The sequence below is a fragment of the Sebastes umbrosus genome, chromosome 9, assembly GCF_015220745.1.
Source record: "Sebastes umbrosus isolate fSebUmb1 chromosome 9, fSebUmb1.pri, whole genome shotgun sequence".
NCBI lineage: Eukaryota > Metazoa > Chordata > Actinopteri > Perciformes > Sebastidae > Sebastes > Sebastes umbrosus.
The window spans coordinates 8,133,113-8,156,617 of record NC_051277.1 but is presented as its reverse complement, the minus strand read 5'-3'; the positions used below and the strand labels follow the sequence as shown (position 1 = coordinate 8,156,617).

General features: G+C 39.2%; 2 protein-coding genes and 1 long non-coding RNA gene across 4 annotated transcripts in view; 2 read left to right on the top strand and 1 right to left on the bottom strand.

The window, feature by feature from the left end:
• The window catches only part of LOC119494856, a 91,140-nt gene that overhangs the window by 66,818 nt on the left and 817 nt on the right, over nt 1-23,505 (bottom strand). Inside the window, exons 2-4 of the long non-coding RNA XR_005208311.1 lie at nt 20,150-20,241; nt 19,135-19,203; nt 18,490-18,587 (exon numbers count right to left, since the gene is read on the bottom strand). This is a non-coding gene — a long non-coding RNA (uncharacterized LOC119494856). The remainder of the gene's footprint in view (nt 1-18,489; nt 18,588-19,134; nt 19,204-20,149; nt 20,242-23,505) is intronic.
• Nucleotides 3,746-14,254, top strand: spon2b (spondin 2b, extracellular matrix protein). Of its 2 annotated transcripts, XM_037781036.1 has the most exons (6): nt 3,746-4,154; nt 6,110-6,379; nt 6,769-6,992; nt 8,926-9,117; nt 9,536-9,722; nt 13,219-13,397. In XM_037781036.1, the coding sequence occupies exons 2-6, from the start codon at nt 6,145-6,147 to the stop codon at nt 13,395-13,397; spliced, it is 1,017 nt and encodes a 338-aa protein (XP_037636964.1). In that variant the 5' UTR covers nt 3,746-4,154; nt 6,110-6,144. The 2 variants fall into 2 exon arrangements, with proteins under 2 accessions (XP_037636964.1, XP_037636965.1); XM_037781037.1 differs by lacking the exon at nt 3,746-4,154 and having other exon boundaries at nt 6,145-6,379; nt 13,219-14,254.
• si:ch211-255i20.3 (transmembrane emp24 domain-containing protein 11) lies at nt 17,471-21,119 on the top strand. Its single transcript, XM_037781040.1, has 5 exons — nt 17,471-18,580; nt 19,141-19,232; nt 20,109-20,234; nt 20,391-20,537; nt 20,782-21,119. Exons 1-5 carry the CDS (start codon nt 18,451-18,453, stop codon nt 20,929-20,931), a joined length of 645 nt encoding a protein of 214 aa, XP_037636968.1. The 5' UTR covers nt 17,471-18,450; the 3' UTR covers nt 20,932-21,119.

Sequence of the window (23,505 nt, the reverse complement as noted above, 5' to 3'; positions counted from 1 at the left end):
ATTGGATGGATATAGCGCTTCGAAAATGCGGCGCCAAAGATTATTGGGACAATGGAGTGCCGGAGTAAAAGGAAAGGTTTTCTTCTTAAAACTTAACCGGTTAGTTACCGGTTGATGGGTGTCAGGCTATCGAAAGCATAATTAACCGAAACTGACATACCTACATATGATAAAATAAATATAGTGTTTTCAAAGTCAAGAATGAACTGTGAAGATCAACTTTTAAGATGAAAAGTTCCAAAAGTGCTCAGAATAATGTAGCTGATGAACAAGTTCAAACGTTGACAGCTCCATGACAACCGAGCAAACTTGAGGGGCAAATTTACAAAAGGATTGCGCGGCTTTTTCGGCCGCTAGACCTGTACAAATAAAACAATAAGAAACCACCCGTAAAGGGTAAAATGCACCCCTAACTGTGCTGCCAAGCAAATAGTGTCTCTGTGCTCCTGTAATATTTGCACATATTTAAATTAATGTAGGTAATATGCAGACATTTGGAACAAAATTGGCCCCTTTCTATGCAAATGAGCCTCATTGCAAAAACAGTCCAACTCACAAAGATCAGTACTAATATCCACACGCAGTTACTGTGAAATTATTGGCGTCTTCAGAGAGTTGGTGGTAACTGAAGTGAATTTATAAGGCATTTCTCTCTGTCATGCTTAAACTCCTAGCCTAAAGTGTTGAGGAACATCTCTGCACCTCGTCGGTAAGGACCTGTGGTCTGAAAATTTAGCTTTTTTTCTCTGCCATTGTTCTACTGTGTTCAAACTTTATGGGCGTGTGTGCACTGTAATATCATTAGCGCAATATTTTTTGTGAATCGGACCTCGAGACGGGGAAGATTGCGGTTGTAAGTGATGCACAATTCATGGTGCTATCAACGGCCGCAATCCATCCTTTGTGAGTTCGCCCCTCAGTGTGTAACTGGACCTTGAGAGGAGACTGTTTTGTCTACTGGCAGGTCTACCAGTCTAAATGTCATTAAAATACCTACTACTACTATTACTACTCATAATAACTTGATTGATCCCCGTGGGGCAATTCAGCAATTCAAAGGGTCGGAGGTCTGCAACAGAGCACCAGACCAGGGCTTGGTTGGGATTGAGGGGCTTGATCCAGGATGCTGCAGCAGTGTCCTCATGAATTAAGCCAGCAGTACTCTGTGTCCCAGGACCAAAAGTGAAAACCACTCACTTCAGCCCCCGTTGCTCAAGCTGCTTCCTTCTCTCATTTTGGGAGTTAACTTTCCCTTTTCAAATGCCACTGACTGAAAGCAGACTGGACTCTGAAGTCTAAACTATAAATCCTTGAAATTGAGAGAGGTAGATTTAGGGCGATTGCTCTGTGTGTGTGTAGGTGTGTTAGTTTGTGTTTGTAAGAAACGTGACCAGATGGAAATCATTAGATGTGGGCTGATTCAGCATCCTGGCACATATTTGTATTTGCACGTACGTGTGTGTGGAGTGTTGTCTGCCACCTCCAGGTTCAGTAAGTCAAGCACCACACCCCCGACCTCCACACACACAAATACCCTCCATAACCTGGCTCTGAGATTAAAGACTCACAACACAGGATCTGGGAGAAAACTGCAGCTGCAAGTCACACATCACACACTGTAAAACACTCAGGAGACACTGCATCGTCTGTTCATGTCAAGCCTGAACTGGAGTTTTCTACAGAACAAGTGTTTGTGGTCACATTTGCCGTAAATTCTTGCCTGTAGCGATGTTTGTTTTTGTGAGTTTGTTTACTTCTTGTGTTTATTTGTATAAAAAATGTGAGGAGGACTGCAAGACATTACAGCCAAAACGATGATAATCTGTTGTAAATTTAATGCACTGCTTATTGCATTGCTGTGGGCCTCACTTTGAATATAAAAATGTAGTTTGTTGTGGTAACAGCTGTACAAAGTTAAGAGTTTTTTGTAAAAAATACACCTGCCTCAACAGCTCAACTGTACAGTCAGCAGCTGACACGCAACCTTTGTTATGCAATAAATGACTATGTCACATTGATCTAAGACTGTCCCGAATACCATTTTTTTGGGCTTCGGAGCTTTGGTAGTAAGCAACAGCGAATATTCTAAGCTTCGGCGAAGTGGGTGGTGGAGGCTCAACCTGCAGCGCACTCCTCCGACACAAGCAACGGCGGCGAGGGCTCTGACTTGGCTCATCTCCATAACATGACTCGGGAAGGACTCAGCCAGAGATTTCTCTGCTCTCAGCTGAGAGAGATGGCATAACGCTGCAACTTGTGCCCCTCGATTCAATTAAAGGCTTTCATTTTTAAGGACTCTGTTATTCTATAGTATTGTTGTTCAATAAAAAACATTTTCCCAAAAGGTTTGGTGTGTTTAATGCATGTTTGTAATCCTAAAGGGGTTAAAAAAACAAACAAAAAAAATATCCCAATCCCAAAATTGGAAAACCGAATACAAACGAACGAATATCTGAATAGTCGAATATTCGGGTGTTGCTCTACTTTGCTCTGTCTAAAGCCGCCTACACATGATCAGTGGTAAAATCACTCTGCGCTGGTTCTGCCATTGTTTTCCAATGGGGAGAGCGGTGCCGGCCGACTAGGTGGAAGCACTACCCTTGGCGTGGCGTACAGATCGAAATTGCCACCAAGCGCTGCGCTCAAAGTAAAAATGATTTTCACTTTGACCTCAGTTGCTGCTGACCTTGCAGAGCACAACCAATGCAATAACAGCTACAACTGTTATTGTGGCCTAGAGACAGTGAAGTAGCTTCCTTGTGCACTTTTTGAACACATATTATACCTGTGACGTGGTTTGCCTCTGCAAGACTCTGCACCCTACCTCGTGGTGAGCGAAGAGCAAATCATGTGAAGGCGGCTTATCTTTCGATTTTCAGAATGTAGTTCACATGTACAACTCTTTTTGGGAATCAACTTTGAAATCTAAAATGCTGGGAGTGTCCATTGCATCACCACCAAAGAGATTTCCAAATAAGTTGTGCAACTGCATTTCGATGTAGAAAGACTAGTCAATTAATCAATCAAGAGAAAATGTATCTGCAACTAGAGTTTTTTGCTTTTACTTTTCTCTATTTGTACTTCATTGTGAATTGAGGTTTCAGGTCAGACAAAAAGAGCAAGTTTAAGACTTCATTTCGTGCTCTTGGAGACTGTTAAAGGTATCTTTTCTTATTTTTGGAAATTTTTAGACAAAAAAGAAACTGGTTAATCAAGAAAATAAAATAAAAATCATAATTAGCAATGACTAAATGAAGTGAACTGCTGTCAGGATGGTTGAAAATTAAAAAAAACAAAAATCTGTGGTTCTGTTCTTCAATGCTGAAGTAAATGAAATAAATCACTGATTGTGTCCTGTAATAATCCAGGTTCATTAGTAATATACACACCTTTTTGAAGGTGTAAGGTTTCTGCTAAATCCTGACCCAGTTCTATCAAACACAATGTGTGTTTATATCTTAAAGCCTATTATTCCTCGAGATTTTGTTGGATGAAACCTCAACTCGGCCGACTTTATGAAGCCTTAAAAAACACATCAAAGGAGTTATGTAAATTGACTGTGACACAGGCAGTATAACCTCCTACGTGAGTTAAAAAGCAGCGCTGGGATTGGATCTAGCAGCTCAGCTGCAATTCAAAAACGTGACCAAGAGACGTTAGAGAATTCTAGAAATACACTATTAGCCTCATTAGTCATATTTGCAGGTATAGGGATATACAGTATCACACTGGGAAATGACACCCTACCCATGGAGCTGCACAGGACCCCTGGCAGCGCATGCAGAACTGCTGAACACATTAGCCAGTTAATGGGCTACTTAAAAAGAGGAGGAGAGAGGAGGAGGAGAGTGGAGGAAGGAGAGCCAAAGTCAAAGGGCATGAAGGGGGCAGGGAAGTCACTGACAAGCAGATAGAAAGAAAAGTGAAGAGGGGGAGTGGAGCAAGAGGGGGGAGGAGGGGGAAGAAAGGAGGGAAAGAGAGGGGTGAACCTCCTGGAGGACATAAATAGGAGAAAGAGGACTTGGAGGCTCGCAGTCACTCTTCTCGACAGCCACATCCAGCGCTCTCCTCTCCCCTTCTCCTCACCTCCAGCCTCTCTCCTCTCCACTCATCTGCTGCAGCCCTCCATTCATCTGGAACCCTGAGCAAAACCAGTGAGTAGCTTCTGCACCACATCTCCATCCTGTCGCCACATGACAGCACAGAGAGCCTTACACTCATGCAAATGTTATATAGGGCTACCAAGTATACATGTATAATTAGTGCCAATTATTTCTGTAACAGGGAATAGTATGCAATCATCACAAACTCAGATAGTGTTAGCAAACACGTGTTGGACTCGTGTGTGGATTTAACAGATTTTATATGGATGCAGTGTGTTATATTTGGAGGAATTGGTGTTGCAGTGAAATGCACATGTCTGCTCTACTTTTGTGACAATATGTAAATTGCAATAGCATCCACTTTCATTTAATAAAAAATGATTAGATTAAGAGCAAATCTTTGTAAGAACAGCAAGTCCACGCATTTATAAACTATGCATTAAGCAAAATTTGATATATCAAGTGGTCTACTTGATTATGCAAACTGCACATCACTCTATTTGAATGTGATTCATGTATATACCTCTTAGAGGCAAAGATGTGCTGCTATGATGTGCTTCATAGAAAATGAATGTCCCACATGGGAACATTTAGCTCCCCATTAATCAGGAACTGTCCACAAGACTTTTTAATCATACTGTTAAAAGAGAAAACTAGTCAAGAGCCAGGGAAAGAGTTCAGGGAGGTTGCAGGATGAGCTCCATGTAGCTGCTGGGGATGATATGAGGACGTATCCAAAGTTAGAGAAAGTCAGCTTTACTCTTTGAGGCAGAAATGTGCAGCTCACCAGACTGTAACTACAACAAACACCAAACTTTCACCAATTGCACTTAAATTAACGCAAGAGCTCCATCTGCCAATCCCACACTGCTTAAATTAGTTAACAAGTCTAAACAGCGGAAAAACAGTTGAGAGCGTTTTAAGTGAGTGACTCACTTGAACCACTTGTTAAACTCGACGCTGATGCTGAAGCCAGACGCTTTGCCCTTTCAACACTACTCTTTGTCAGTCTTGTCATGTACAAGATCTGACAGGACAACTGATGTCAAAATGAGTGGAGAATGTGTACAAAGAAATACTCTTTGGCAGACTAAAATAGTTGAATCCTTAGAATAAATGTTTATGGTAGCAGTTGGTAAAGTACCCTAAATCAGACCTCTTGGAGTGTAGCTACACCAGAGCAGAAAGTATGAAAAAGTGTGTAGTATAGGGCTGGGTGATATGGCTTGTAAATAATATCTCGATACTTTTAGGCTATATCGCGATATACAATATATATATGACCTATAACCAATAAATTATTGAGAGTTATTCAATTTCGATTTTAACCGGCGCAGCTTTTCTAGCCTTTACGGCTCTGGTTTAGCGGCCCAGGAAACTCACAGACCAAGTGCATGCATTGTAGATCTTCTCACGTGATGCTACTCAGCCAATAAAATCTGTGCATTCTGATGCACGGGAGAAACGAGACAAGAGACAACAATCGTAGGAATAAGTGGCGTGCAAAAACAGAGCTTTTTTATCCAGAATGGACAGGCTCTTGCATGTTCATTCTTCCCACGGGCAGTTCAAATTCCGGTATGTCTCATATGATCAGAGACCGTGGCGATTATTAAAAGCGGTAACATCTTTTTTTAAGTGGAGGCTGGCATCTTCCATCACCTTTTCCGACCTCAACACGTATAAACTCGCTTTGGCGCTTCACTTCTTCTCGCTCCAGGCTCTTTCCCTGTTCCCTGCTTCCCTCTATATACCAAAGGAGTGCGTCTGTGGGAGAGAAGTGAAACGCCAAAGCTAGTCTCATAAAAAAACGTCAATATTTACACTCAATGTTGGCGATATAGTCATCTACCACATCTGACGTAGAACAAGCTGCAATACATCAGGTATATTCGATATATCGTCCACACCTATGGGGCGATTACACCTGTACACATTTGCAGCTGGATGACTCAGCTTGATAGAAAAGTTACTGACTTGTCTCCTTTCTTTGTCCTCCCCTTCAGGTCCTTCATCCTCCCCCAAATCAGCCCTCATCATCATGGACAACACAACGAACATCTTCTCCATCTCTGAGGCACTCTACCACCTGATGGTCATGATGCTGACACTTGGTCAAAGCGTTCATTCGATGCCTGTTCCTACTGACGTCCCCATGTGCACGGCCTCAGAACCGGCCCAGTACAAGCTAACGTTTTCCGGCAAGTGGACGCGGGCAGCTTTCCCGAAACAGTTTCCTGTCTACCGTCCCCCTGCACAGTGGTCAAACCTCATTGGTAAGTGCACATCAAGCTGGTGTCAAAACTGTATTCTCATTGGTCACAGTATTGGCAGCAAGTGTATAACAGTATACTGGGTGAGTAACAGGTAGCTAATGTAGAAAACTACCTTCAGAGAATACCCTGATAGATCAGTATACAGGAAGTTAATGACAAATGTTTCTTCCCATTGAATGCCACCGATTGTTGTGTCAATACAGGTGAAATCTCAATAATCCACCTAAAACATTAACTGTCAACAAATAAGAAATAAAATCCTTCTTTTTATATCCTTTTGCAGAGATATAAACTGACTAATGCAGTTAATATATATATATCTCTCTGCTGACTGCAGACTGATACCTGCTGCAACCACTAACTTCATTTCCGTCTCTGTCTGCTCTTAGGGGTGACCCACAGCTCTGACTACCACATGTGGCAGCGTAATAGCTTTGCCAGCAATGGACTGAGGGAGTTTGCGGAGAAAGGCGAGGCCTGGATGCTCATGAAGGAAGTAGAGGCGGCCGGCGAACGCATCCAGAGTGTTTATGGGATCCTCTCCGCTCCCGCTGTTGCGGGAGGCACAGGCCAGACGAACACCGAGTTTGAGGTCTTCGCCAGGCACTCTTATGTAAGTCTCTAAACACCTGGTTTCCTTCAGTCTGGGTCGGGGCATTGAGGTCTTCAATGTGGTTCAATATGTACAACAAGGTGATGCTTTCTTTAAGGTCAGAGGGCTAAAGTATTTCTTAAAAATGTTGCCAATCATAGCTCTTATGTGACAATAGAGAGTTTTTTCCTTATATTCATGTGTAGCTGTAGCCATCATTCTTATAAAATATAATCATATTTTACTACCAATAGACACAATCTTACAACCGAGTGGACAGATCATGCAGATTTCCAGTTTGACCGTTTCATAAACAGATTATTTAGTAGTGAAAATGGAAGTCTTTGTAAGAATTATTATTTTGTTGTAAGAATCCATTGCACCTTGCAGAGTTCCTAATTGGTACAACTTTGACCCACAATACTAGTTGAGCAGTGTACAGTTATTATGGACATTTTGGGTGTATTAACTGTTGTTTAACTTCCAGGTAAGTATTTCACACACCTGGGTTAAAGTAGATCAGGAGTGTGGTTACCCCTGTGAATTCTATTGTGAATGTATTTCCATTGAGGTTGTTGCATGTCTCAGCACTACAATTGTGAGTAACCACAGCCAAAACTATAAAAATAAGACTAGGGTTGTTAAATAAACTTAAATTACCTAACATTTTTATTTAATGCACCAAGTGTCTTTTTAGCCAAGTAATAAATTGTCACACTACTGCTAACAGTTAATCATAAAAAGCATTGGATTATAAGAAAGAGCCACATTGTGCCTTTTTAAGTAGGTTGATGCAGCAAAACAGTTAATGCTACTATAAAACCAGCTCCAGACTGTTTTTTCCATATGCTGCACCCTAAAGAGAGCTTCCGAAATGTAACAAGCTTAATTTATGTCTCTATAAATTATGTAAAACCCTGCAGGATTTGGCTGTTAATCTTCCTACTGATGAGTCTCTGGGTAGGTCATTAAGTCGGGGACACGTCTGACCAAACACAATGTTAGGTTTGGACAAGAGACGAGACAGAGTGGAGAGGAGGACGAGAAAGTGTGTCTGGAGGTGAGAGAAATGGAAATAGGCCAGTTGGAGACAAAAGATGCTCACCAACAAAAAACTGTAGCCCTCTCTGGTACTTAAATAACACCACATGTACGGAGGTGGGTGAGTTATTAGACTATGAATCCCTAGTATGATGATACAGGCATCGAATTGAACACATTATAACAGTGAAAGAACTTACCAGATGATATACATATCACATATGGTTGATTTAAAGGGGAACTCAACTATGCACATCATATGTAAAAGTTGTATAAAGCCTTTTGTGACTCCAGAGGGAGCTTCATATAGTCATTTGAGTCAGTGTTGGTGGGGGCTGAAGACTCAAGGTCTTTGCATACCAAAGTTTGTACTTTTTGGATGAGTTTTTTTATTCCGCCATCCAATAAAAAACATAACAGACAGAAACCTTGCACACTGAGTCCGATGCATTTTATTATTCTATTTGTTACAAAAGATTTGCGATACAAGACAAAACTGAATTAATTAAGTGGGTGCAATGGATAACGCTAGTCCAAAACAGGGCTGATGAATAAGTGACATTAGCCAGAAGCTATCGTTAAACTGCCTAGAGCACAATCACTACTGTCTAATCTTTTGTACATCGTCAGATCACAATAACCCACTCCTTCCTTTGTGGCTTTACCCCAACTGTCACAACATGAGGTCAAACAGTTATCCACTGACAAACACTGAGACCAAATCATATATGGTGACAAAATAGTAACTCTTTTCTGTTCTCTTTCCCATCCACGTCTTTCTCCTTCTCTCTCTCTCTGTATCTCCATCTCTCACTCCGACCCACCTCCTCATTTCCCTGTCTTTTTTCTTTTTTTCTCTCTCTCTACGCTCCATCTCCCTCCCCACGGTCTACTTCCTCCTCTCTGTTTGCAGCTGTCGTTTATCGTGCGTCTCATTCCCAGCCCGGACTGGTTTGTGGGCGTGGAGAGCGTTGAGCTGTGTGACGGCGACCACTGGAAAGAGAATGTGTCGCTGGAGCTTTTCCCATACGACGCAGGAACTGACAGCGGGTTCACCTTCTCTTCTCCCAACTTTGAAACCATCCCACAGGACAAAATCACACAGGTGGGCCAGACTGAGCCAAGAGCAACAACAACCATCAATCCAAAGCCAGAAATCACTAATCGCGTGAACAGGGACATGAACTTAACGTTGCTTGATAAAACCAGTGTTGACAAGGAAGTGCATATTATTTTATACCACTTTTTGTGTACAATATAAACAAAAAGCAAAATCAAATCAATTTGACAACAGACAATAAAACAAATGCCTTGAAGGCGTTGTTCATTCTACTTATGCAACGTTTTAGCACACTGTATATATAGTGGACAGTATAAACTGTTTTTATCACCATTTGGAACACTTTAGTACCCTAAATACTCAACACACAAAGATCTTCCTTGCCAAAAATCATGTATTTCTTTAACATAATTAAAAGGATGTCACTATTAACTGCTATTCCTTGTCCATTTCCCCTCTACAGATCACTTCTTCCTTCCCTAGCCACCCTGCCAACTCCTTTTACTACCCCCGCGTGAAGCACCTGCCGCCCATCGCCAAGGTAACGCTGACTAAGATAAAGAAGACCAATCAGATCATCAGCCTGCCCGTGGAGCCGACGCAGTCCAACCTACTGCCAACAGGAAACGAGATCGAGGACACGCTCATAAGTAAGTCTGAGGAGCAGAGATACTCACACTGGCTAAAATGTGGTATGTTGATGAGGATAAGGAGCTTTCATGATAACAGTAATCAGTAACAACAGAAACCAAACCAAAAGAAAAAACTGAATGGTGCTGTAATTATTTGTACTACTATTGTTGAGTAACATACATTTAAAGGTTTATGAGATGCCAAAACACTGCACGAAAGTTTATAATAGTAAGAGACAAGGTTTTACAACTCTGGGAAGTTACTACGACAGAGTGGGTCCCCATTTCTTTTTTATCTTGCACGGGCACAAGGCTCACACGTGCAAATACGCAGGCAATGTTATACAAATTCCTGCCGCCAGTTTCATACTATTCTGCTGATCAACAGTGGGGCGACAGTATTGTTCAGAGCATAACAAAGTGGCAGGAAAGGCAGGAAAGAAGAAGACTACAAGCTAGCAAACAAACGATTTTAAGTATTCAAAAAATTAGCTTCGCAGATGTTTTATGAGGAAGGAAATGCAATCAACATGGTTTGTTAGGCCTCAAAGATACATACAATCACATTTGGTACGAAACACTGAATGTAAACATAACACTGTTTGTTTACGAGGAAACTCCACAAGATACCAAAATGTCCAGTAGCAAAAATGTTGCTGGTATACCATAAATAAAACAACAACTTGCACTTATGCATAGCCGTCACAATATGATCGACATGTAAACAGTGTTTGCATCCATCATTCCTTCACTAATCTGCCTCTCTCCATTCAACTTGCACTGATCAAACAATATACACATTTAAAAGAAAACAAATGCTCTAAATTGTGCGTTCTAAAGAACAGATGTAGGATTTCACCCAATGCTAGGAGCTTGAGTCTTTTGCTGACTCAATTGAGAGCATTTGGGAACCATTACAGACCACACACAAACTCAATTACTTCCAACCAGAAACCAGAGAAGCCAAGCGAAGGGCAGGGCACCAAAAGATGCCAGCGGCACATCTGGCATTCAGTGGAAAACTCTAAAGATGCATTTTTAAGAAGAAAAACAACACAGAAATTCTGCACAGTAACGTTTTGGTCGCGACCCAAAACAGGATGCAGACACGTATGTTTTAACAAGATATGGATCCATAAGGTGAAGCTGGGTTTATTTAATGTTGGTTCCCAGACTGTTAAAATTTAAGACTCTCTGTTGTACAGATTAGTGGTTAACAGTAAAAATAAAAAGCCCAACTGCAAGTAAGAATAGAACGAGGGCTCGGAAAAATGAAGACGAAGAGTGTGTCAAACTAGAAGTAAAGCCAACAATGCAGTAGTCAAACAACCTGTCTGAGTGACTGATGATCTCCAAGGAGGGGGAAAATAACCTTTTATAAAAACATACTTCACCACAGAAAATCTAAACAGATGACTTGACCTGGAAAGGTTTTTTGGGGCGGGAAAAAAAAGAGATAGATAGCGTGTCGAGCTGGCAATGGAGCTGACAGCAGTAATCAGATTCAGTGTTCAGGGTGACTGTGAAGGTTTGACTCAGCATCACAGACTACCAGTCCGTTCCCCTGACTACCCATCAACAAACAACAGAGAGGCTCCAGGAGTCTGTTGGGGTTTCCTGCCTTGATCCCAATGCACCATCCTAACCCTCTGTCTGTTTATCCTTTCCTCCCTCCATTAATCTCTCCATCTTCTTTATGGCATCTCCCCAGGGCTTGAGCAACAACTTTCATTACAGATTAGAAAACACCTGTTCTATCTGTAAAATACAGAAAGATAAATGCTTCTTACAGCACTGTATCACGTTAACCTTCCCTCTGCCCTTAATGGACACACAAGGTGAAGGGAAATTTGACTTGTTCCATCCTTCCATCCGACCGTCCATCCATGTAGCTTCCGTACCGCCTCCCATCCTTCTGCTTTTCTACTTTTACGTAACTGACAACTAAGTCTGTGATACATATCAGTTGTACGGAAGCTCACAACAAGATTGGCTGAGGTCGCCCAGCAAGTTCACCAGGTTGAAGAAAGAAAGAACATGATGTAACATTACTAGAGCTGTCAAAGTTAAAGCGATAATAACGCATTAATGCAACTTGCAATTTTTTATCTCAGTTTTAAAGCTAAAGTGAAGATACTGGCATCATATGAAATCCATTGGTACCAACCATGCCATACTCGTTTGTCTGCAAGGAAGGAGGCTAAATAACGCTCCAAATTAACACTAAATATTGGCGAGGAAGAACTGGCATGGCCATTTTCAAAGGGATCCCTTGACCTCTGACCTCTAGATATGTGAATGAAAATGGGTTCTATGGGTGCCCACGAGTCTCCCCTTTAAAGACATGCTCACTCACATGCAGTCTGGGGCAAGTCATAGTCAAGTCAGCACGGTGACAGCTGTTATGATTTGAGCATGTTTTTTATGCTTAATGCAGTACCTGTGAGGGTTTCTGGACAATATTTGTCATTGTTTTGTGTTGTTAATTGATTTCCAATAATAAACATTTACATACATTTGCATAAAGCAGCATATTTGTCCACTCCCATGTTGATTAGAGTATTAAATACTTGACAAATCTCCCTTAAAGGTACATTTTGAACAGATAAAAAACTATGGACAATCATGCGATTAAGCCCGTTTAAATCTTTTAATCGATTGACAGCCCTAAACATTACACTTCAATGATGAGCTACTTTTCCCTGTATTACAGTTGAGGTGCCCTTTAGCGAGGCTCTAAATCCCTATAATCTGCTGAAGTTGAGTCATTAAGTGGTAGAACTGTTTTAGGGTTGCAACTAACGATTATTTTCATTGTTGATTGTTTTCTCGATTAATCGATTAGTTTTTTTGGTCTATAAAATATCAGAAAATGGTGAAAAATGTCGATCAATGTTTCCCAAAGTCCAAGATGACATCCTCAAATGTCATAGAGGAGAAAAGAAACCAGAAAATATTCACATCTAAGAGGCTGGAATTAGGAAAAATGACTCAAACCGATTAATCGTTCAGCAAAATAGTTGGCAATTAATTTAATAGTTGAGAACTAATTGATTAAGCGTTGCAGCTCGACACTGTTTACTCTGAGGCAGGACTAAACTGACAAAAAGCAAGCACGGTCAGCAAAAACTCACCCAATAAATGAAGGTTAAAAAGAGTCATAATTAAACGTACCTCCAGCAGCGCAACTAACTGCCAAGAATCTCTAACGAGAAGCTATGGGTTCATAAAGAGCTGCACACACAGCACGCCACCATTTCTTGTAATTCCCTTTCATTATTGTGTTCACTTTTCTAAAGACAAATAAGAGTTGAACTGCAGTGGTTTTCCCTCTCATGACTAATTCCTCCCCTTTCCATTCAAACCTATTAAAGGAAACTCACAAATGTCAACCATCTGCCACTTACAAACAATAAATGTATTGAAAAAAGAGGAAAGCCTTTTTTTTTTGCAAGAAGAAATAACGCTGCAAACCAGCCAGCCTAAATGTTGATGTGTTTATCTCTCGCTGCAGATACCCCTCTGGACTGCGAGGTGTCGTTGTGGTCTCCTTGGGGCTTGTGCAAAAGCAAGTGTGGAGACCCAGGCGTGCAGCACCGCACGCGCTACATCATAATGCACTCAGCCAACAGCGGGTTAGCCTGCCCCCTGCTGGAGGAGGAGAGGAAGTGCTCCCCGGACAACTGTTTATGACTAGGCCAGGAGAGGAGGGAGAAGAAAGAGAGGAAGGAGAGGAGAGAGAGGAAAGCAAGGAAAGCCAGGAAAGGGAGGAAAGGACGGAAACGGAGAAACAACAACAAAAGGTCTTCGGTGCATTCACACGAGGCGTGAATACGGTGAAGAGGACTCCCTTATTTCCTCCCTGACCTCTGTCTGATTGATTGTCTGACTGAAAAACTGCATAAAAGGTCTCATCCTCAAGTCACATTGATAGATCTGACAGTACTAGAGGGGTGAAGTTTGGCAAAATAGCTATTAGACACCCATTCAGCTTTGGCAGATTATCTAAATTGTCTGAGGATAGAAGAACAATGCTGTTTATAACATAGCCATCAACTGAAAACACATTTTCACATTATAATTTGACATTTCTGAAGATCACAGACATTTGTTTGCCCACAGTGGATTATAACTCCCAGCTGCTTCCATCAAGCAGATTTGGAAATAAATCCATATACATGATACTTAAGATCTAAAATCCCTTTATCTAAGAAATACTTAACAGAAAATCCAAATAACATCAGCTCTGCCACAGGGGGAAACATGTACAGTAGTTGCAGAAAAGTGAGTCAGACATAGAAATTAATGTACGGTCCTCCCTGCATTCAGAACATAATGTCCCCAGAGATATTGTGGTTGTTTTCCTGAAGACAAAGAATATATTTATTGACAGGATTTTAACCTGTAGTGTACAGTATATGAAATCTGAAGGTAATAATTTGTATGCCTTTATGTTATTGAGATATTACTTCAAAGTTTTTTGTAAAAAAATGCTAAAAATGTACAAAAAAATGTTTTCTGTATGGTCAATAAAGTGTAAATATATCTTATATATACCTCTCGAAATCCACAAAACCAGTCTGAAAATTGCATGAGGCTCTATGGAGAAGAGCCGTATAGCTGTCAGACTCTGGTCAGAGCTGACTGATGCTACGCTATGATTGGCCAGTCTGTGTTCGAGTGGCGGGACTTAGCATGGGTCTATTGAGAGTAAAATGATATGGATTAAAATGCTTCTTTAGTGCCTCTCGCTCCGTGCAATGTTTAAATCTGAACCACACATTTGGGCTCCCAAGGTCATATTACTAACACTGGGGCTGCAGGATCAAATTGAATGTAGAGAGAAACTGGATGACCTGGGTTCAAGCCCCGGTACTGGCGAGGACTCACCCTGATGAAGTGTTAGTCATAAAATTGATAAATGTGTTCAACTATTTAAAACAGTTCACCAAATGTTGATTTAGCTCACGAGGACTTCATGCTGTGACGTCCAGTGCAGCACATCCCACTCTGAAGCGGGAGTCCCAGTTAATAGGCAGAACAGACACCAGTTACACGTAAGGTGACCTCTTTTCTCAGGAAAGGATTCTTGGCAGAATCACGACAACACAATTTGAAACAGATCGAAAAAATCGCCCTTTAGTGAACGATACTGGTGGAAATATGTTGAACAGATAAAATCACTAATCCCACCAAATAACATAGAAAGCACACTGCAGATGACAGATTGAACAGCAATAAGAACTAAACATCTGGTGAACGAGGGAGCTCCTTCCGTTTTGAATGACGAGAGAGAGGAAAATTACTGAGAGAGAGAATCGGGAGGAACAGCAGCAGTTCCAGTTTCTGGATTTCCTTATGAAACAGTAGTTTCATCAGTTTAAGTCTGAAAAAGGTAAATATAGAGTATTCGCCAAGTTTAAAATACTGTATGATGAAGAATACATTATGGCGTGTATACACAACAATGGATTTTACTGCCATACCAACTATGGCTGGGTAATATGACGATAAAAATCATCAAAACAATATAAAAATGTCGATCGTCTTGTTTTTCTATATTGTTTCTATTGTGATAAAGGCTGGGCCTTTATTTATTTATTTTTTTCTCTAAACTTTCAATTAAATTTTACACTGAAGTTCTTAAAATGAGAAAATACTCAGTACTTTTAATTCTCAAGTATTTAGTTGACACGAGTAAAAAAAATAGGCGTTACCACATGGCTATTTCATATAGACTTTTAATTTATTGAATTACTCAAAAACATGCTATATTGTGATATATATCGTTATCGAGATATGAAATGTCTATCGGGAAAGAAGATTTTGGTGATATGCCCAGCCCTAATACCAACGAGAGGCCGTATTACAGAAACTTCCTGTCTTAAGTCTGAAGATAAGATAGGTTTTTCCACAATTTGGTATTACAGAAGCAACTCCTATCTAATTTATCTTACTTCACCCTGAGATTCACATCTCATCTCAGGTTAGGAAATCCTAAATGCTCAATCCAACATCGCTTTATCAACTTTTATGTCGGTTACCTAGCAACCAACGCTATTTTTTCTCATCTCGCTGAGCTAAACAACTTTGTAACTGTTGTTTTTTTTCATTAAAACATACTTTTCTTTCATCAAAAAGAAAATAAGTACACTGACAAGTGATATGAAGAGGTAGGCAGCTCTTATGTCCAAAGAGAAGAAAAGTGGTGGAAAGGTGAAAGTTAGGAGAGTTTATTTAAGGTTTTGGGAAGTTAGGATGCTTGTGTAATTCACTCTTCCTATCTTAAGTTAGTAACATTGACATAGGAACTGTTCATTTGTAATGGCTATTTCCTAAATCAGATCCTAACCCTATTTACCATGGTTACCAAATGGTTAAGATAGGATCTGCAAGTTGAGAAGTTTCTTTAATACCGCCCCTGGTGTCTAGAAATTTCTTTTGGTATGCTCAGAAAAGTGAAAACTGGCATATACTGTGTCCCACTGCAGTAATGTTTACAATATACGAAAAACAACAAGATCAATACTCTTGCCACAGGAAAAATCTGTTAAAAATGTTTTCAAAATGGCAGAAGGAAATAATAATAATAATAATAATATATTGGATTTATATAGCGCTTTATATTAATCTCAAAGACGCTTAAATACTGTAAGAACTATCTGATAGGTAACACTATATGGTTCACAAGACAAGACAGACACACAATATAAATCCAATGCAGTTTAAAACTGAATCTACTATTTCAATGGCAGCCAGGTACATTAAACGTGTTGATCTAGTATTCACACTTTCTGTAAAACTACTGAAGTGTGGGAGGAGAAGAAAAACTGACTCTTAGCTGACTTTGAGGAAAAACAACTTTTGCAGATGCTAAAAATGAGAAGGATTTATTCTGTGTGGGGGTTAGCATATGGCAACTACTGTATGTAATGGTTTGGATTACAATTTCCTCTCAATTTCCAAAGACATTTGAACTCTTTCATAATGTAGTAACAGGCCCTGTGAGGCTGGTAATCATTACTGCCTAAAAGGTTAAAAAGTGAACACCATATTTAGAAAAATAAGAGATAAGTCAGTAAGCCGGATGAGAAGTGCATTTGTCAAGATTAACCATCAATCTCTATACTACAGTTCAGTGTGCTCATACATATTCTCGCCCTGGAGGGACAACCAAAGTGGATAAACACTTTCATGGATATGTTACTTGCTCTTCCTGCATCTTGTTTAGTAGCTAGTGATTTATCCCTCAGGGCACAGTTAAACATCTATCACTTTCAATTTAGTGTGATAACTACAGAGAGAGCAGGCCCTGCGGTGGAAACAAGTCTACTGCAATATTAACACCAACATGTTTAATCCCATGTACTGAAGCTCTTACACTATTATACTAATCGGTAAATATTTCTGTATAATCGCAACAGAGAATATTGAGAATATATAACCGCAATATTGCAATACTGCGCTATTGACACACCAGATCCGGTGGAAATGCGGCGGCGAGTTGGAGGAGGTCTGTACTTGAAAAATCTCAACTTTATGCAAATGAGCCCATCCAGCGCGACACGTCCAGCTCATTAAACTTGGACGAAGCTGTCAAACTTGGTGATATAGTTTTTAAAATGAAACAAAATTCAGCAGCGGCATAGCCTATTGCTCGCCTGAAATGTTTTCAGAAGTAGATTTTGCTGGAGTGTTTAGACAAAAAAACAGAAAGTTTATGAGCAGGCGACCATGTTGTTTCCTGTTTGAAACAGCGAGCAGAAAACCAGGGACCAATCAGGTGCATTCCCCGATAGGGTATGTCACCGCTTGAAAGGCCAGTTGACTGGAGCAGCAACTCCCCTAGCGTCCTCGTTGGATCTGGTGGACATGTATAGCGTGATGAGGCGCTGAGCGTCTATTCTGCGCTGAGCACTGCACATATAGAGTTTTTTTTCTGGCCACCGAGAGTTGAAAAGTGTTCAACTTCGGGTAAAACGCTACACTCGTCACTGTCACCCAGCCGTCCAATCACAATGGAGGAGACAAAGACCAACTGTCACATCCTACACATATAGGCTACAAGTGCTGAACAACAACAATGGAGGAGAAATGATTACACCCACTGGCGGGTCCGTCCTCTCTCCCTACATGCTTCGGTCTTCCCTTCATCCAGAGAAAGTACTCTACCATATGCCAATATTTTTACTCCTGCAGATATTCTGTATTATAGCAACCAGATGCAACCAAAGTGGCTCAACAATAAATAAATTTAACAATAAACAAGTATTTCATTAGTTTTAAAACTGTCATCTTTGTCATTTAAAAAGGATAAATTAAGTAATTTGCAAAAAAGAAAAAAGGCAATAATATTGCATATAGTGCTGTATGCTGAGCCCATCATTATCACCACAGGGTTAAGTGTCACAATGCTACTCCTACTTGTATGTTGGCGTATTATGAGCACTATTTTTAGCAGCTTTGCCATTGGCTCCCAGTTTAACCAGTCACAAAACAACCAGAATGTCTCGTCACACAAAGCAGCACCTGTGAGTTTCTCACACTCCAACTGTCCCTCTCATAGCCTTCCAGCCTAAATATCTGCTATATAGGACACGTGTGTTCGGCTGTAGTCGATGAAAAATACCTCAATCTTAAGCTAGAATTTGCAGATCTACAAAAACAAAAGTCAACTGGAACTACAGGCCAAACATTCGGTCATCGTCACGTGTATTGTAATTTAATAGCTCATTGTTAACTGAAAATGAGTTTGCGAGGCATTGGCTTCCTCCTGCAGTGTTACCTGATGTTGGCAGCAGCCATGTATTTTGATCTAGGAGAGCAGCAGGAAAAGTGCATCATCGAGGAGGTTCCTGAAGACATGCTGGTCACCGGTGAGTCCTGGAGAGGGAATATTCCTCCTGAGTGTCGTTTGCAATCTCAACAAACGTAATGAATGTTGAATTAGATTTGGAAAACTGTATTGTGAATTGCCACGTAATTGTTGAGTCACACAGTAACGTTATATGTACCTCCATGATAGTGTGTCTCTTATTTCAGCAAGTGCAAAAGCAATTCTTTGTGATTTGTTCTGTGCTTCAACAACAACAAATAGCCATGAAAATGTAAAGAATATCCCATGCATTGTACTCAAATTTACTTCATATTTCCTACAATTAGTCCTACAATGACAGACAGAGAAATAAGAGCATTTGTGTACTTGAGTGAAATTTGTTTAAACAGTAACATGTCAAGGAATAGGAGTATAATACTATATTACATATACACATTAAAACTATGGATTTTACTGTAAATCCCGATATAAAATGCATTTATATTTCCTCTTTATGCTCAATCTAATCCTTATTGCAAATCTTTACAATGACCTTGACTACAACTGTGTGGGAATGTGTATGTGAATGCACTCATATGAGAGTCTGTGTTTTACCTTCAGGTTTTTTCTTGTTGGAGCCTTGGGATCTGAAGGCGCTCTCCCACTCGCCTCACCTCGGCGTCACTGTGACAGTCAGAGACCCAGACCATGAGGTACTGCACTCACAGGAGATGTTTATCACCAAGCCACAATCACACAAACATGTGTGTGTGTGATGGTACACTAAAATATGTGCTGGCTGGTTTTGACATTCAAACCAAACACAAACAAGGACGAAATGCATTTAACTTAGTGTTACTTAAGGTCAGCACTGCACAGTTTAGCGTAAGCCTTTATCTGTGTTATTGCACAATAGCATCAGTCTCACACCTCCAGTTCAGCTTTTTGCCAGTGTAGGAAGAACTATTCAAATCATTTATTAAAGTAAAAGTAATGATGACACACTGTAGAAATACTCAATTACAAGTAAAAGTCCTGCATTCAAAATTTGACTTCAGTAAAAGTACAAAAGTCTGCTCTGTCAGTGTTATATTATTATATTACTAGATCATTATTATTGATGCATTAACATATAAACAGTACTTTAATGTTATATTTAGTTGAGGTGGAACTAATTTTAAATGCTTTATATACTTTTAGGTAGAAAAATGTATAACACAGCATTATATTTTATATGCTTATCACATGTTTGTTTGTAAAATGTTGATCTAAAAAGTAACTTGTAACTACAGTTGTTAAATAAACGAAGTGCAGTAAAAAGTAAAATATTTCCCTCTGAAGTGTTGTGCAGTAGAAGTATAAAGTAGCACAAAATTAAAATACTCCACCACTGCTTTTTGTCAACTCATGTGGCCCCAATATGAAAAAAATATCTTAATTTCCAGCTATACCTAATTCCTTTTCATATACTAACCCATCACTTCCTCTTCATCTGCACTTGACCGACCTATAACAACCAAAAGAAACAAAACCCTGTCTCAATTTTGTTGAGGAAATGTTAGCCTAACAGTGTCTTTCGTGCCCTCTAGATACTGATGTCCAAACGCTACGGTAAATTTGGTAAATTCACCTTCACAGCTCACGCGTCTGGTCAGCACTACCTTTGCTTCCAAACCAACTCCACAAGGTTTGCCGTCTTTGCTGGAGAGAGACTGGTGAGACCTGCAGACACAAACAGAAAATTAATTTGAAACAGAGGGAATCATGCAGCAACACATACAGTATTGTACTATTACAATATTATATTGCACACTCAAGTCAAGTCTGTGAATTGCGGACATTTCCTAATTTTCCTCTATTGTGCTGCACAGAAGCTACATTTGGACGTTCAGATGGGAGAGCACTCGATTGAACCCAACACTGACAAGACCAAAGACAACCTGGAGACTCTGGAGAACAGCCTCAGACACCTCATAGATCAGATGATGTTCATCATCAGGCAGCAAGAGTACCAGAGGGTAAATACGTTTTTTTAATCCCATGATATGACAGTACATGTGAGTACATTGCACAACAGGGGAGCTCAGAGGAAAGGGTAGAGGCAGTGTGGTACTTGCTGATATTAAATCAACGTGTTAATGAGGATAATCATTCAGCATGAATTTAAGTAAATCATACTGCATGCCATCAGACATGCTATATTCTGAAGTTACAAAATGTAAGTTTTTTTCTGACTGTTTTATATTCCCTCCTCTCATTCAGGACAAAGAGGAGGTGTTTCGTGACATCAGTGAGAGCACCAACAGTAAAGTGCTGTGGTGGGCCGTGGTGCAAACCTCTGTTCTGCTGTCAGTTGGTTTCTGGCAGATGAAACGACTCAAAGACTTCTTCATCGCCAAGAAGCTTGTCTGATGATGACCTCTGACCTGTCAGCTCAAGCCTGATGACCTAATAGCATGTCCTGCCCGTACATGTCCAAGTGTATATATACCAGGGTTCCTACACATTTTCCTTTTAAAAATTATAGGATTATAAACTATGTATGGCTAAAATAATGGGATGGAGATGTGAGACAGCTAAATAAAAATCCACCAACGCTGCTTTTCAAATGATGTCTGTGTATGGTATTGACAATCTTGCCAAAACTGCTAATTTCGAGAGTCTTCTTTAAAAATATTTTCTTTTCCTTCCTCTATTGCATTAGGCTTGAGTTCACTGTAATCTTGTTTTGGGCTGATATCTACGACGGAGTATTATGGCCACATTGAGGAAAAGAAAATCTGAGATTTCGAGAATAAAGTCATAACTTTACGAGAATAAAGTCATAAGTTTTACATGTTATTTTAGAGGGGAAATAGAGCAGCGTGTTGCCTGTGTGAAAATGAGGAACGTGGAGCATCTTGTGAAGTTATACTTTAGTTTAGGTTTCACAAATAAGGAAATACTTAATCTTTTGGTACATCAGCACCACATTATCATCAGTATCAGGACCTTGAAAAGATTGTTCAAGAAACTGCATTTATTCCGAAGAAATAAACCGAGACAAACAGCTGCTACCCGTCCAGAAGCAGGCTCAGGCTATGTCCTCTTGCCCGTTTTGTTGGTTGCTGGTAATGTGTTTTCCTAATATTACGACTTTTTTTCTCGTAAAGTTATGACTTTATTCTCGTAATATTACGATTTTTTTCCCCTAAATTTATGACTTTATTCTCATAATATTACAACTTTTTTTCTCCTACATTTATGACTTTATTCTCGTAATATTACGACTTTTTTTCTCCTAAATTTATGACTATTCTCGTAATATTACGGCTTTTTTTCTTGTGAAGTTACGACTTTATTCTCGTAATATTACAATTTCTTTTCTCGTAAAGTTCCAACTTTATTCTTGTAATATTACAACTTTTTTTCTCGTAGTTACAACTTTATTCTCGTTATATTACAACTTTTTTCTCGTAAAGTTACGAATTTATTCTCGTAATATTACGACTTTTCTTCTCGTAAAGTTATGACTTTATTCTTGTAATATTACGACTTTTCTTCTCGTAAAGTTATGACTTTATTCTCGTAATATTACGACTTTTTTTCTCGTAAAGTTACAACTTTATTCTCGTAATATTACGACTTTTTTTCTCGTAAGGTTACAACTTTATTCTCGTAATATTACGACTTTTTTTTCTCGTAAAGTTACGACTTTATTCTCGTAATATTACGACTTTATTCTCGTAATATTACGACTTTTTTCCTCGTTAAGTTATGACTTTATTCTCGTAATATTACAACTTTTTTTCTCCTACATTTATGACTTTATTCTCGTAATATTACGACTTTTTTTCTCCTAAATTTATGACTATTCTCGTAATATTACGGCTTTTTTTTCTTGTGAAGTTACGACTTTATTCTCGTAATATTACAATTTCTTTTCTCGTAAAGTTCCAACTTTATTCTCGTAATATTACAACTTTTTTTCTCGTAGTTACAACTTTATTCTCGTTATATTACAACTTTTTTCTCGTAAAGTTACGAATTTATTCTCGTAATATTACGACTTTTCTTCTCGTAAAGTTATGACTTTATTCTTGTAATATTACGACTTTTCTTCTCGTAAAGTTATGACTTTATTCTCGTAATATTACGACTTTTTTTCTCGTAAAGTTACAACTTTATTCTCATAATATTACGACTTTTTTTCTCGTAAGGTTACAACTTTATTCTCGTAATATTACGACTTTTTTTTCTCGTAAAGTTACGACTTTATTCTCGTAATATTACGACTTTATTCTCGTAATATTACGACTTTTTTCCTCGTTAAGTTATGACTTTATTCTCGTAATATTACAACTTTTTTTCTCCTACATTTATGACTTCATTCTCGTAATATTACGACTTTTTTTCTCCTAAATTTATGACTATTCTCGTAATATTACGGCTTTTTTTTCTTGTGAAGTTACGACTTTATTCTCGTAATATTACAATTTCTTTTCTCGTAAAGTTCCAACTTTATTCTCGTAATATTACAACTTTTTTTCTCGTAGTTACAACTTTATTCTCGTTATATTACAACTTTTTTCTCGTAAAGTTACGAATTTATTCTCGTAATATTACGACTTTTCTTCTCGTAAAGTTATGACTTTATTCTTGTAATATTACGACTTTTTTCCTCCTAAAGTTATGACTTTATTCTCGTAATAAAATCTCTTCAAATCACAATTCCCTCAATACTGGCCCTAATACTCCGCCATAGATATCAACACGATATAAATACGGCTGTTGGTCCCCCATTATAAACAAAATGCACAATGTTCATCAAGACTGAACAACACTACTGAAAAATAATAAAATAAATTTGAAGGAAAATTTGTTTAGTGATTATTTCCCTTTTAAAACATCTTACAGTAATAAAACAATATTCTAACTTGAAATAGTAAAAAATTAATCACAGCAGATTTGAAGCATGACTTACCTCATGTATTAAGATACCTGTGA